Genomic DNA, 12,602 nt, shown 5'->3' on the forward strand with positions numbered 1-12,602 from the left:
GCTGTTGAAGCCAGAAAATGTCTTCAGCTCCCTTAGTTGACTTTACAATAGTCTAAATCAGGGATATGCAATTAGCGGACCTCCAGCTGTTGCAAAACTACAAGTCCCATCATGCCTCTGCCTCTGGGAGTCATGATTGTGGCTGTCAGAGTCTTGCTATGCCTGATGGGAGTTGTAGTTCTGCAACAGCTGGAGGTCCGCTAATTGCATATCACTGGTCTAAATCTTAATTTTATATTGCTGCCATGGAATAACTCTATTCTATAAAAGGGACAATATGATAAAAAAAAACAGTAAGGTATAAAAATCATCAGAGTAGATTCACCTTCTTGAGGAAAAATGGATATTTAAAATAGGGGCATTGATTAGCTCCACCTCGTCCATCTTTAAATTAAAAGAATCAATGTCAACATAAAAGACAAACCTCTTCTCAAGCAAGTTAATTTATTTTATTAATAGCCATCAGGAGTAACTTAAGTTCAACATGTTGATACACCATTAACCATTTCTTTTGCTTAAATAACACTACTAGGCCATCTCACACTAATGATTATGTGTATGTGTGTGTGATAGTACTGGACCAATAGTAGCAAGTTTTGATTCTGATGAATACACAATGGAGTGAGTCCTTCAAAGAAGCTAATACGAAATTAAGGCACGAGGTCTTTGTTGTGGTCCCGGGCTGCTACCACTCTGATAGTGACAAAAAGAACGCTCAGTTGATGACAAAATTTGGGGGGGGGGGGGGGGGGTATTGAGGAGTTGTCAGTACAAAAGTTCATACCACTTAGAGGTTTTTTTGAAATTTCAGAGGAAAAACTTCTCTTTTCCTCTGGGATGCAGCAGAAGATGTAATTAGCATGCCGATAAGATACAAGGATACTTATATTGTGGCTTGATAAAGAGTATCAAAACTTAATGACATTATAAACTGCTGCCATGGTTTGTCACTGGTGGCAATTTGTCAGCAACGGGATCAATAAAGAAGCAGAGAGAAAACTCATCTGCTACTTGCTACTATGGCAGTCAGTTAGGTGTTGCTCCGTCATTTCTCCAATGCTGACAAGCGAGAACCTTTAGTATTTTGGCCAGAGAGGGCGTAAAAGCCATAAGAGCAGATGAGTCCTCAGTTTAGCAGTCCTATTTCTGGCAAGTTGGCACTGAGAACAATATCGTTAATGTGACATGGTCCGTACAGTCTAATGACAAGCAAGTTTTTTTACGAACTTCTTTCTAATCCTATACATACATAGACTTTGTATATAATAGGTATGTTTTATATAAAAACATCATTCAATATTTTTCTGCATGTATAGCCCCCCCCCCCCCCTCGAAGTGACTTTGCTCAGGAAATAACTCTCCATAAATAGCAGTTTTTTAAACATATGATATAATCCCATGCTCATGAAGGGCTTGATTTATGCTAAGACTTCTACTTATAAATCTTTATTTCTATTGGAAAGTGAACACATAGTGGTGGAGTCTCAGCAAGAGCCTGTATTCAAACTTCATGAATGGGTAGGTCATTTATTGACACAAATTCTAGTAATACTTCAGAAGATTTCCACCTAATTATGTACATTTTTTCAGTCAAGAGTAACAAGAACTCACAGGGGTAAATACATTATTTTTTTTTTTGTTTTGTTTTTTTACTAAAAAAATCACACATTTTTCAAATCCACTTTTAAAAATGTGTGAATCTTGAGTGAAAGTTCTGGGATCTTGGGTGAAAAAAAATAGACCCCATGAGAATAGCATTGTTTCTTTGAGGTTGTAAATGGCCTGCTGGTGATTCCAAGTGGACCTTGCATGTATGTACACTTCTAAGGTAATACTACGGCTACAGAGGTAACAAACCAGTTTCTTTTCAAACATATGAAAATGAAACCATCTCTTTTATACTTTATACAGTGCAACTGCATTCATAACTTTTTCTTTTTGGTTTTGGATAGAGTAGAGAAGGATTCGAAGATCTGTCTAGTCTTTATTTCTGTCTCTGTCTCGGTTAGGGAGCTTCACCCTTTCTATTTGCCCTGGTGACCACTGAGAGTGAAAGTAAAAGAAAATCCCAAATTTTGAGTTTTCATGACAAAGGGAATAGAAGGGAAGTTATCTAATGGGGACACTATTTTGGTGACCCTAGTGACAGCCAGGGATTTTTCTTACTTTGGAGGGATTGCTTCTCACTTCCTGTTTTGGTTATGGAAAAGAAAGTGAAGGGAAATATCCCTAATGGGACACAGATGGCAAAAAGCTAACAGGGTTATAACCCTCTCTCATTCTATCCAAAATTAAAATAAAAAAGTTTTGGCCTTAGTTCTTTTTTAATGTTCAGTTTAATGCACAGCTCCTCTGAGTTCTGATATTGCAACAAGGTGGTAAAGTCAAAGAGTTTTCTAACAGTATTTTTTACCTATATGTCTTTAGCCAAGTCATTTAAAGAATGCATTGTGCTTTTCTATAAATGTTGTCATCTACCTTGATGACGTTGTCCTATAATGGGTTCCAGTTCAAAGACGCAGTATTACTTTGTTTCTACTGTTCCTACATACAGTAGCAGCAACTGAAATCTGAATATTCTTATTAGCACAAAATACTTCTACTACAATATATACACAATAATGAGTCACAGAAACTATTTACAAGGTATTTTGTAATCAACCTGCATTATAATATTATTTTTATACAAAATATACCTATTACACATCTATCAACTGCACATCTGCATAATAAAGTCTATGCAGACAAGCAGTTTTGGATGCCACCTAATCTCTTTATACTTTTAATAATTTATTAAAAAAAATAATGTATAGGACTAGAGGACATATTGACCATAGCAATTGATTTGATGCCTATTTTTTTGTTTCTGACCGGTACTAGAAAAACAAAAGATATAATATGGCTGGTTGCTGTAGAAACTCTTCCAAACATAATTCCTCCAGTTTTTTTAAATCATCTCTATTAAAGGCCAGGTTTTAATATGGAATGTAAATATTGGCTTTTTTGCAGTTCCAAACTGTCCATATACTGTACATTTTTTATTTTTTTTATTTTTACAAACCACCACTAAAATGTTTTTTTCAAATTGTCAAAATTGAGACTTTGTGAAAATAATTTGCTAAAACACAAAACAAATCCCATTGTATATTTTCTTACCTGCCAAAACATAAAGATGGTTACCCGCTGCCCCTTCTTGAATGACAAGCTGCGATTGACTGTACACCCTTTCATACATGCAGTCCACCATTCGACGTACATGTGAAGCTTCCAGCTGTCGTAGGAAGTCATTATTCATGATTGCTCCAGTGATTAGCTTTTTAGCGCTTAAACAAAAAAAGATTAAAAAAAATACAGTGTTCATTTCTTATTTGGCCATATAAATTTACTGTATAATTATCATATCGGCAGATAATCACAATTAAAAGTAGTGGCGATTTTAGGTACAGTATGAGTAATCTAATTAATGGAGGGCCTGCAACAAATCCTTGCTTGGCAAATGTAAATATTTGTGCTGTTCTCTCACGCAGCAGAGAATAAATGTCATTGTGAATATAATTTTCACAACAGTGTGCCTCAGGATGAGAGAGGAATAGTTGGAAGTGTCGCCACATGGGAGGCTGTACCCAGTAATCATTTCGAGCCAGAGACACTAATGTTCTGTTCCATATTTTTAAGCCGTATGAGAAAATTGTTTTGTTAGCCTTTGGAATCATTCCAAATGTTGGTCTCATGGGAGTTTGACTGTATGGCATTTCAGAAGATGATCATTAACGTCATATCAGAAATGCTCAGCGGTACTGTAACCTTTTAGCAAGAGAGCTAATTGTTTTTCAATTGGCAGAGCAATAGTTTGACAATATATGATGACACCGTGGATAGAAGGGGCGTCTTAGTATCTTTTAAGCACAGTAATGATTCATATGTGCTAATTTTTTTTAAATATGGTGAACCATGGCAGAGTATTTAAAATATCTCTCTGAAAGCTTTCTGAGAACTGTGTTATGCCCTGTATATTTCAAACACAGCTCCTCACTGTAGAATCTAGGATTATATGAGTCAGCTCTCACATAACCTTAAGATTAGTACCAATTGGAAATTATCAGTATTTTTAAGTGTACCTCCAACTTTTTTAGGTCTGTATAAGGTTGGCAAGGGCTAGAACTTCTGTTAGATTTGTGGAAACATCTTGCTCCCTGTCTGGGGAGATTTGCACTGTTGACCCTTGTCACTTGGACAGGAAATTAGAGAAAATCTCCATAACAGGGACACAGCATAAAACATAACAGACATTTCTAACCCTCTTTTACAAACAGCAAAAATCCATAACATGAACAAAAAAAAGAAATAATAAAATTAGAGGTCAATAAAACTCAACTAATTAAAAAATGTTTGCAATAAACAGTGGTGGGATCACTTTTCATTGAATTGACCCAAGTATATTTTGTAGCACCTTAAAAAATATATTCAAAAATGGCATGAAAAGTAAGTCAAACTATGTCACACAAGACTAAAACTTTGAGGCCCCATTCACATTGTACAATGTATTTCTATTACTGTATCAGTAATCAGTAATCAGTAATCAGTACCCATTTGTTTCAATAAAGCCTACTTGTGTATTTGCACTGTAGTCTGCTATGCTTCCATTTTTCCATGCCAACAAAGGACTTTCAAAATGAATGGTAACCCTCAATATTACATGATACGTGCATTTTTGGTTCTACTTCAGCTGTAAAATGTAAACTATTTATGAGGCTCTTCCCACCACTGTGCATAAAGGAATGCATTAGCATAGGTGCTGCTCCAGCACAAACATAAATGTATATCATTCAAGGTGTACAGTATATGGTGGCTTTGCCCTATATCTACCATATATCTACCATAGAGGACCATAGAGGACTTTCAAACTCTTTGGTAAATACACTAGGTGAAATAGTGGGCTATACCTGCATGTGAAACAAAGTTGAATCTTACCCCAGCATTTTTTATTCCTGATATGTGTATGTTGTACCATGTTACTTGTGTTAAAAAGTATTTTGTTCTCTTTGTATTTCTCCCTTTGTGTGCAATACCTGGTGATCCTGCCAGTCCCCCTGATTTCCCATTTTATGCTGACCACGCTAAGCAGAGAAACATATCATTCCCATCCTTCCTATTCCTGTCTTTTGATGGCCAAGACTGGTGCTGACATGCCCCCTTGCAAATCTCCTTACTGGGAAGATCAGTGATCTGCTGTTTCTCTGCCTCCTGCAGAACTCCACTCCCACCTCTCCAAGCCCCTCATGCAGCTAAGAACAGAGATTATGTGATCCCTTATAAAATAAATTTTTTTTAATTTATAATATTTTTTATATACAAAGTATATAGACAACTATTTTGCCTGACATATTGTATCTATTTCAAACCAAATGTGTTGTTTTACAAGGCAAGGGTTCACATATACTTTAAAAAAACTTTGCTAGCATGGCAACTGTGTATATTACAATAATTGTGTCCATGTATTTTCATTTTTTTTATTGGTTATGTAGAACCAAATCATGGACAGATTCACCCATGTCTCCAGTTTATGTTCTTACCTTGAATCCTTACGGACACAGGTGACATCTGGGTTCTGGCAAGAAGGATTGTAATAATGCCGTGAAGTTGGCTCTGCTGAGACTCCTTCTTTGGCTTTCTGACGTCTATGAGTATCTGTGGCTTTCTCATTATGCTGCGCAGGCCCTTGGTTTATAACACTTAGCAGCTTTTTCTTTTGACTACCTTTCGGGGATACCTGGATGTTGTAACCAATAGCATCTTGCAGTTTGTCTATTTGAATAGATTTTGTTTCTAGTTCCTTTTCGAGGTGCCGGATTTTTTCGTCTTTTTCTTGCAGTTCTTTCCATCGCTGTCTCAATTCTTCTTCTAGAAGCAGCACAGTATCCTGCAGTTTAGTAAAGGCCCCAGAGGAATGTTCTCTCCTCCTAGAGGACAGACAGCTATCCTCCCTCCGTGGGGCTCGGATAGTTCCGTTTCCCATGCTGTTCTGGTTGTACATCCCGGAGGAAAAGTACTTTGCTTAACTGCCACTTAGATGTCTGTTCTTCTCATGATCTTTTTTTTTTAAGACTCCCAAATGGTGGTTGCAACAGAGAATGTTTATGCAGATAATAGTTCCATGTTCAGAAATCTATTCATGGTCTAAGAGGAAAAAAAACATAATTTACAAAAAATATATATAGCTCAATTCAGCATGCTAAAATCGATTTAATTAATTGAATACTTTGAAATACATATAGGAATCCTGCATAACAATATAAACTCATAGGAATAGATTTATATAGGCATGCATTGCCTATCATGTTAAAGTTCTGCTTCATTTCCGGCAGACCTTAAAGTGGTATTAAACCCCAAAACAATTTATTAGATGTGGTGTGTGCATTAGTCTTCTTTTCTTTGGCTTTTTACCCCTTTGTTTTCACCCGGTGATCTGGCCAGTAACACACCTCCTGTATTAGTGAGATGCAGTTCTGGAGGAATTAGAATAGGAGGCACAGCAAACAGCAACATTGTCAGTCTGGGGGAGGTAGTGTTAAACATATTAGCAGATTTAGACACTAACAAACTGAAGCCAGACTCCAGAAAATACTTTATAATCAGCTACAGCAAACTGTTTTTTTTCCTTTTGGGATAAAGGTTTTGCCAGTGATATTTTTTTTGTTCAACCATGTAAACTGAGGCATTCTGCTGGAGAGCTTGAGCTTGTGAGTTGATGGCTGGATCACCAGATGAAAACAGAAGAAACAGAAGAAAGAAAGCCTAAAAAGGAAATGAATCCATTTAGCATGTCTCAAACCCCATACACACGATCGGAATTTCCGCCAGCAAAAGTCCAATGAGAGCTGTTGGTCGGAAAAAGAGATCATGTGTATGCTCTGACTTTTTCTGGCGGAATTTCGGCCAGCAAAAGATTAAGAGCATGTTCTCTATTTTTCGGTTGGAAAAAGTTCCGATCGGAAATTCCGATCGTCTGTACAAATTCCAACATGAAATATTCCTATGCATGCTTGGAAAAAATTTGACGCATGCTCAGAAGCATTGAACTTCATTTTCTTGGCTCGTCATAGTGTTGTATGTCACCGCATTCTTGACGGTCGAAAGTTCAGAATACTTTTGTGTGACTGTGTGTATGCAAGCCAAGCTTGAGCGGAATTCCGTCGGAAAAACCATCCAAGTTTTTTCCGATGGAAAATACGCTCGTGTGTACGGGGCATTAGAATTAGTAAGCTGCAATATAATAAATGTTAGCTTTTAAGTTCAATACTGCTTTAAATGATTTTTGTTTGATGGATGTGACTTTACCAATAGTGAACATCTAATGATATGCTTTTTGGGGTCTTAGCCCAATAGATGCTCTTCCCAGAGGTCTTTTAGGGTAAAAACTATTAAGCTTTGGAATTTTTGCCTAATAGCCTATTTTACCCTAGAGATTAGTGCAAAAATCTCTCAACTGTTTCTTTGAAGGTCCATGGCTGGGTGCACACATGTGCTCTTGAGTTTTAAATCTTCTACACTGGCTGAAGCATCAATGCTTTTCTGACTCACAGGTTTCAATTCAGTCAGTGTATTGACAGGAAGGGGAGGGCAGCAGAGTAAGAGCATTTCAGATGCTACAGGCATCATTTCATTGAGTGCACAACAAAACAAAAGGCTTCACTAAGTGCTTGTGGGTATTGAACAACTCAGCTCAATACACATTTTAGCACCTGAGATTGGGCAGCATTCATAAGCCTTAAAGATTCCATGTAGAGTGCTGACACCTGTGTAAACTAAGCCTAATGATGGCTATAGACATTAGAAATGAGGAAATAATAAAAATATTAAAGAATATTTATTATATAAAGACAAATGAATTCAATAAATATAAAAATGCAAATGTTGACAGTCACCTGGCAGCTAGTATGCTTTTGGCTTAAAGTAGAACTAAAGCCCACTTTTCTTTAATTTTGTGTAGAGTAAGGGAGGGTTATCACCACTGTCAGGAGATTGCTCGTCACTTTCTGTCCCATAGCCAAAGTAAGAAGTCAAATACAAAAAACAAAAACAAAGTGAGGGAATCCCAGGTTGTCACCGGGGTCACCAGAGCTAGGATCTTCATTTAGGACCTATTCACACATTTTGTAGCTCGAAACCTGAAGCTACAAAATGCTGGAGGGGAAAAAGATCAATTATTCTCTATGGAGGTGGTTCACATCTCCATTCCAAAATGCCTGAAGCCAGAAGCTCCAAAACGCCAGAAGCTCAAACAAGTTCTGTTTTAGGCAGATTTGAGCATTTTTCTGCTTTTTACATTGGTGACCTTTTGACCTGTACAAAATCGCAGCAAAAGCACGTCTACATTGCGGCAAAAACGTGGTAAAATCACGTAAAATCACGTAGCTCACGTCCTTAACCTGGTGGTGCAGCGGTTCTTGGGCAGGTACCCCGGCTTACAGGATGTCCTGAAGCAGGCCAGGAAAGTCTGTGTGCATTTCCGCCGATCATTTAATGCCTGTGCTCGGCTGGCTGAGCTCCAAAAGGAGTTGAACCTGCCCAAGAACCGCCTTATATGTGACATGCCCACCAGGTGGAACTCAACGTTGGCCATGCTGCAGCGGCTGCACACGCAGCAGAGGGCCATCAATGAGTACCTGTGTGACTACGGCACCAGGACAGGGTCATGGGAGCTCGGTTTTTTTCTCACCACGCCAGTGGGGCATGATCAGGGATGCATGCACTGTCCTGTCACCATTTGAGGAGGCCACAAGGATGGTGAGCAGTGACAGTGCATGCATCAGTGACACTGTACCTCTTGTCCACCTCTTGGAGCATACGCTGCGTGGAATAATGGACAGGGCACTTGAGGCAGAACAGAGGCAGGAAGAGGAGGACTTCCTTGCCTCTCAAGGCCCCCTTTTTCCAGACAGTGTTCCTGCTGTGCCACCCATCACACAGGAAGAGGATGAGGAGGAGGAAGAGGAGGAGGAGGATGATTGTGTCAGCATGGAGGTGGAGGCTGGCACTCAGCATCAGCAGCAGCAGTCTTGTAGGGATGATTTACAGTCCCAAGAAACACGTGGACTTGTACATGGCTGGGGGGAGGTAGCTGCGGATCATGTTGTCCTTAGTGACCCAGAGGACTCCGGACCGAATGCCTCAGCTAACCTACGCTGCATGGCCTCCCTGATCCTGCAAAGCCTGCGGAAGGATCCTCGTATTCTTTGGATCAAGGAGAGGGACCATTACTGGCTGGCCACTCTCCTTGATCCACGGTACAAGGGTAAGGTTGCCGACCTTATCTTGCCATCGCAGAGGGAGCAGAGGATGAGACATCTCTGGGAGGCCTTGCAGAAAGGTCTGTGCAACGCGTTCCCAGAGACTGGGAGGTTACAAACTTCTGGTCCTGGACAACGTGTTGCTGAGGCATCGGTCAGAAGGAGCGGTGGAGAAGGTGGCCGTCTGACTGATGCTTTCAGACAATTTTTTAGTCCGCAGCCCCAAGGTATGATCGGTTTTATGATCGCAACCATCGCCAGCATCTGATTTACATGGTGCAGGAATACCTAGGGGCAAGGTCAGACTTGGACACCTTTCCCACCGAAAATCCTCTGGCTTACTGGGTCTTGAGGATGGATCACTGGCCAGAGCTTGCACAGTATGCAATTGAGCTACTGGCCTGTCCTGCATCCAGCGTTCTTTCGGAACGCACCTTCAGTGCTGCTGGTGGCTTTGTTACCGATCACAGGGTGCGCCTGTCCACCGAATTAGTTGATCGACTGACCTTCATCAAGATGAATCAGTCTTGGATCACCCACAGCTACCAAGCACCTGAAGCTGATGTAACCGAAGATTTTTTTTTGAAATATCACATCCCTTCAAGACTGCCTATGCTGATGCTGAGTGACTGTCCTGTTATGTTGATTGTCTATCCTCTTCCTCCTCCGCTGATATGTTGGAAGAACATTTCTGGTTCGTGGTGATGCCATCAGCCCAATTTTTCTGCCCCTGTTTAACAGGGGCGTTTAATTACAATTTTTGATGCAATGCTTTGCAGCAGGGCTAATTCCTGCAATAAAACTAGAGTATATGGGAGAGGTTGCAGTGTGGTGGCACCAGCACCAGTGCCTAATGCCCAATTCTTCTGCCCCTGTTTAACAGGGGCATTTAATTACAATTTTTGATACAATGCTTTGCAGCAGGGCTAATTCCTGCAATAAAACTAGAGTATATGGGAGAGGTTGCAGTGTCGTGGCACCAGCACCAGTGCCTAAGGCCCAATTTTTCTGCCCCTGTTTAACAGGGGCGTTTAATTACAATTTTTGATGCAATGCTTTGCAGCAGGGCTAATTCCTGCAATAAAACTAGAGTATATGGGAGAGGTTGCAGTGTCGTGGCACCAGCACCAGTGCCTAAGGCCCAATTTTTCTGCCCCTGTTTAACAGGGACATGTAATTACAATTCTTGATATAATATTTCACAGGAGAGCCCGTTCCTGTGCCCACCCAGAGTAACTGTGAGGACTTATAGTGTTGTGGCACCAGCACCACAACCACCAATGGTCAATTTTTCTACCACTGTTCAACAATGGCATGTAATTACAATTCTTGATATAATCGTTCACAGCAGTGTGCTCCAGCGCCCACCAAGAGTCACTTTCAGGGCTTACAATGTTGTGGCAAAACCAACACCTTGTTCCGCCATTTCTGCAGAGCATATAGGGCAGGCCCCTACTTTCAAACATCCAACTTACAAACATCTCCTACTTGCAAACGGAAGGAGACAACAGCAAGTGAGATGAAAAAAGATGGACGACAAAACAAATTATACAGGGGTGATAACCCTTCCCTATGTTTTCCAAAAAGCTTAAAAATAGTTTTTTTGACTGGAGCTACACTTTAAAAATGTACCAGTTGAAAATTACAAACAGATTCAACTTAACACAACAAACCTACACAGTCCCTGTCTTGTTTGCACCGCCTGTATACTGCTGTTCTGAGTATATAGGGCCTGGGGGCCACACGCATTTCCTTTTTTTAATATGGGTATGGGGTTCCCCTTAATATGCGTACAAGACCCAAAGGGGCTGGTAATGGGCAGGGAGGGCTACCCATGCCATTTTTCTCAATGACTTTCAACCATATTGCAGGAACCAGATATAACATTAAAACCGCAAGCAGTTTTAAATGATGTTATTTCCGTTTAATGTCATTTTGTGCAGGGACTGTTCTAAACACGGGAAACAAGTGGCACTTCATAGGCATACTACATACACCCCCCAGGCACCATATTTAAAGGAATATTTCACTTTTTTTTCACTTTAATCGTCATTAAAATCAGTGCTCCCGCCAAAACGGCCATTTTTAAAAACATTTTAGGCATTGACCCATGTCCCCTGGGGCAGGAGCCAGGTCCCCAAACCCTTTTTAGGACAGTATCTTGCATATTAGCCATTAAAATTAGCACTTTTACTTTCGAACGTTCGAGTCCCATAGATTTCAATGGGGTTCTAAAGTTCGTACGAATTTGGGGTCCGTTCGAAAGTTCTGGTGCGAACCGAACCGGGGGGTGTTCGGCTCATCCCTAAAGACCACTGATGGGGGGGTCAAATGGCACTGCACCCCCCAATGTAGGGGGGTTTAATTGTACTGCCACTAATGCTCTGTGTTATTATTGGCATCCCTGACACCGGTGCTGGGGGTTATTATTGCGGTCACTGACATCATTGCTGGGGTTTATTATTATGGTCACTGACACCAGTGCTGGGGGTTATTACTGCATCCACTGACACCAATTCTGGGGGTTATTATTACATCCACAGATACCAATGCTGGGGCTTTTTATTGCATCCATAAACACCAATCATATGAGCTATTATTGCATCCACTGACACCAATGCTGGGGGTTATTATTTTTGGTAACTGTCACCAATACTGTGGGTTATTATTATGTCTGCTAACATTGAAGCTTGGGGTTATTATTGCGGTCACTGACACCAGTGCTGGGGGTTAATATTGTATCCACTGACACCAATTCTGAGGGTTATTATTGCATTCACTGACACCAGTGCTGTGGGTTATTACTGCATCCACTGACACCAATATTGTTATTATTGCAGACATTAACACCTACACTAGGTGTTATTATAGTGGTCACTAACATCCATATCGAGGGATTTTTATGGCCACTAACACCAGTGCTGAGGGTTGTTGCTGCAGTCACTACCACCAATGCTGGGGGTCACTGACATCAATCTTGATTTTTTTTTTGGGCCATTTTATTGGCACTGACATCAATGCTGGGAGTTATTAATGTGGTCACTAACACCAATGCAGAAGTTTTTTATTGTGGCCACTGACACCAAAATTTACTCCAAGTTTCAATACAATGTGCTTTGCAGTACATTGCAAACAATGCAGCAGGACCAACATTTTTTGTTGTTGAGGTACATTACAGTCTATTCATCCATTCAATGCAATGCACCTCAAAACATGAAACAAGCTTGTATTGTGCGCCCCTCTGGAAGTTTCAAGGGCCACAATATGAGGCCCTTTATAACTTTTAAGTTGATCATCACTGCTTTAAGCCAA

General features: G+C 40.3%; 1 protein-coding gene across 2 annotated transcripts in view; it reads right to left on the bottom strand.

Moving 5' to 3' along the window:
• LOC143930316 (cGMP-dependent protein kinase 2-like) overlaps window positions 1-12,602 on the bottom strand; it is a 341,093-nt gene that overhangs the window by 239,936 nt on the left and 88,555 nt on the right. For both annotated transcript variants that reach the window (XM_077454561.1, XM_077454562.1), the window contains exons 2-3: window positions 5,574-6,177; window positions 3,157-3,323 (exon numbers count right to left, since the gene is read on the bottom strand). In XM_077454561.1, the coding sequence (XP_077310687.1) occupies window positions 3,157-3,323; window positions 5,574-6,034 (628 nt within the window). In that variant the 5' untranslated portion in view covers window positions 6,035-6,177. The remainder of the gene's footprint in view (window positions 1-3,156; window positions 3,324-5,573; window positions 6,178-12,602) is intronic.

Source organism: Lithobates pipiens, unplaced genomic scaffold (assembly GCF_037356315.1).
Source record: "Lithobates pipiens isolate NorthernLeopardFrog02 unplaced genomic scaffold, aLitPip1_a1.2 Scaffold_25, whole genome shotgun sequence".
Lineage (NCBI taxonomy): Eukaryota > Metazoa > Chordata > Amphibia > Anura > Ranidae > Lithobates > Lithobates pipiens.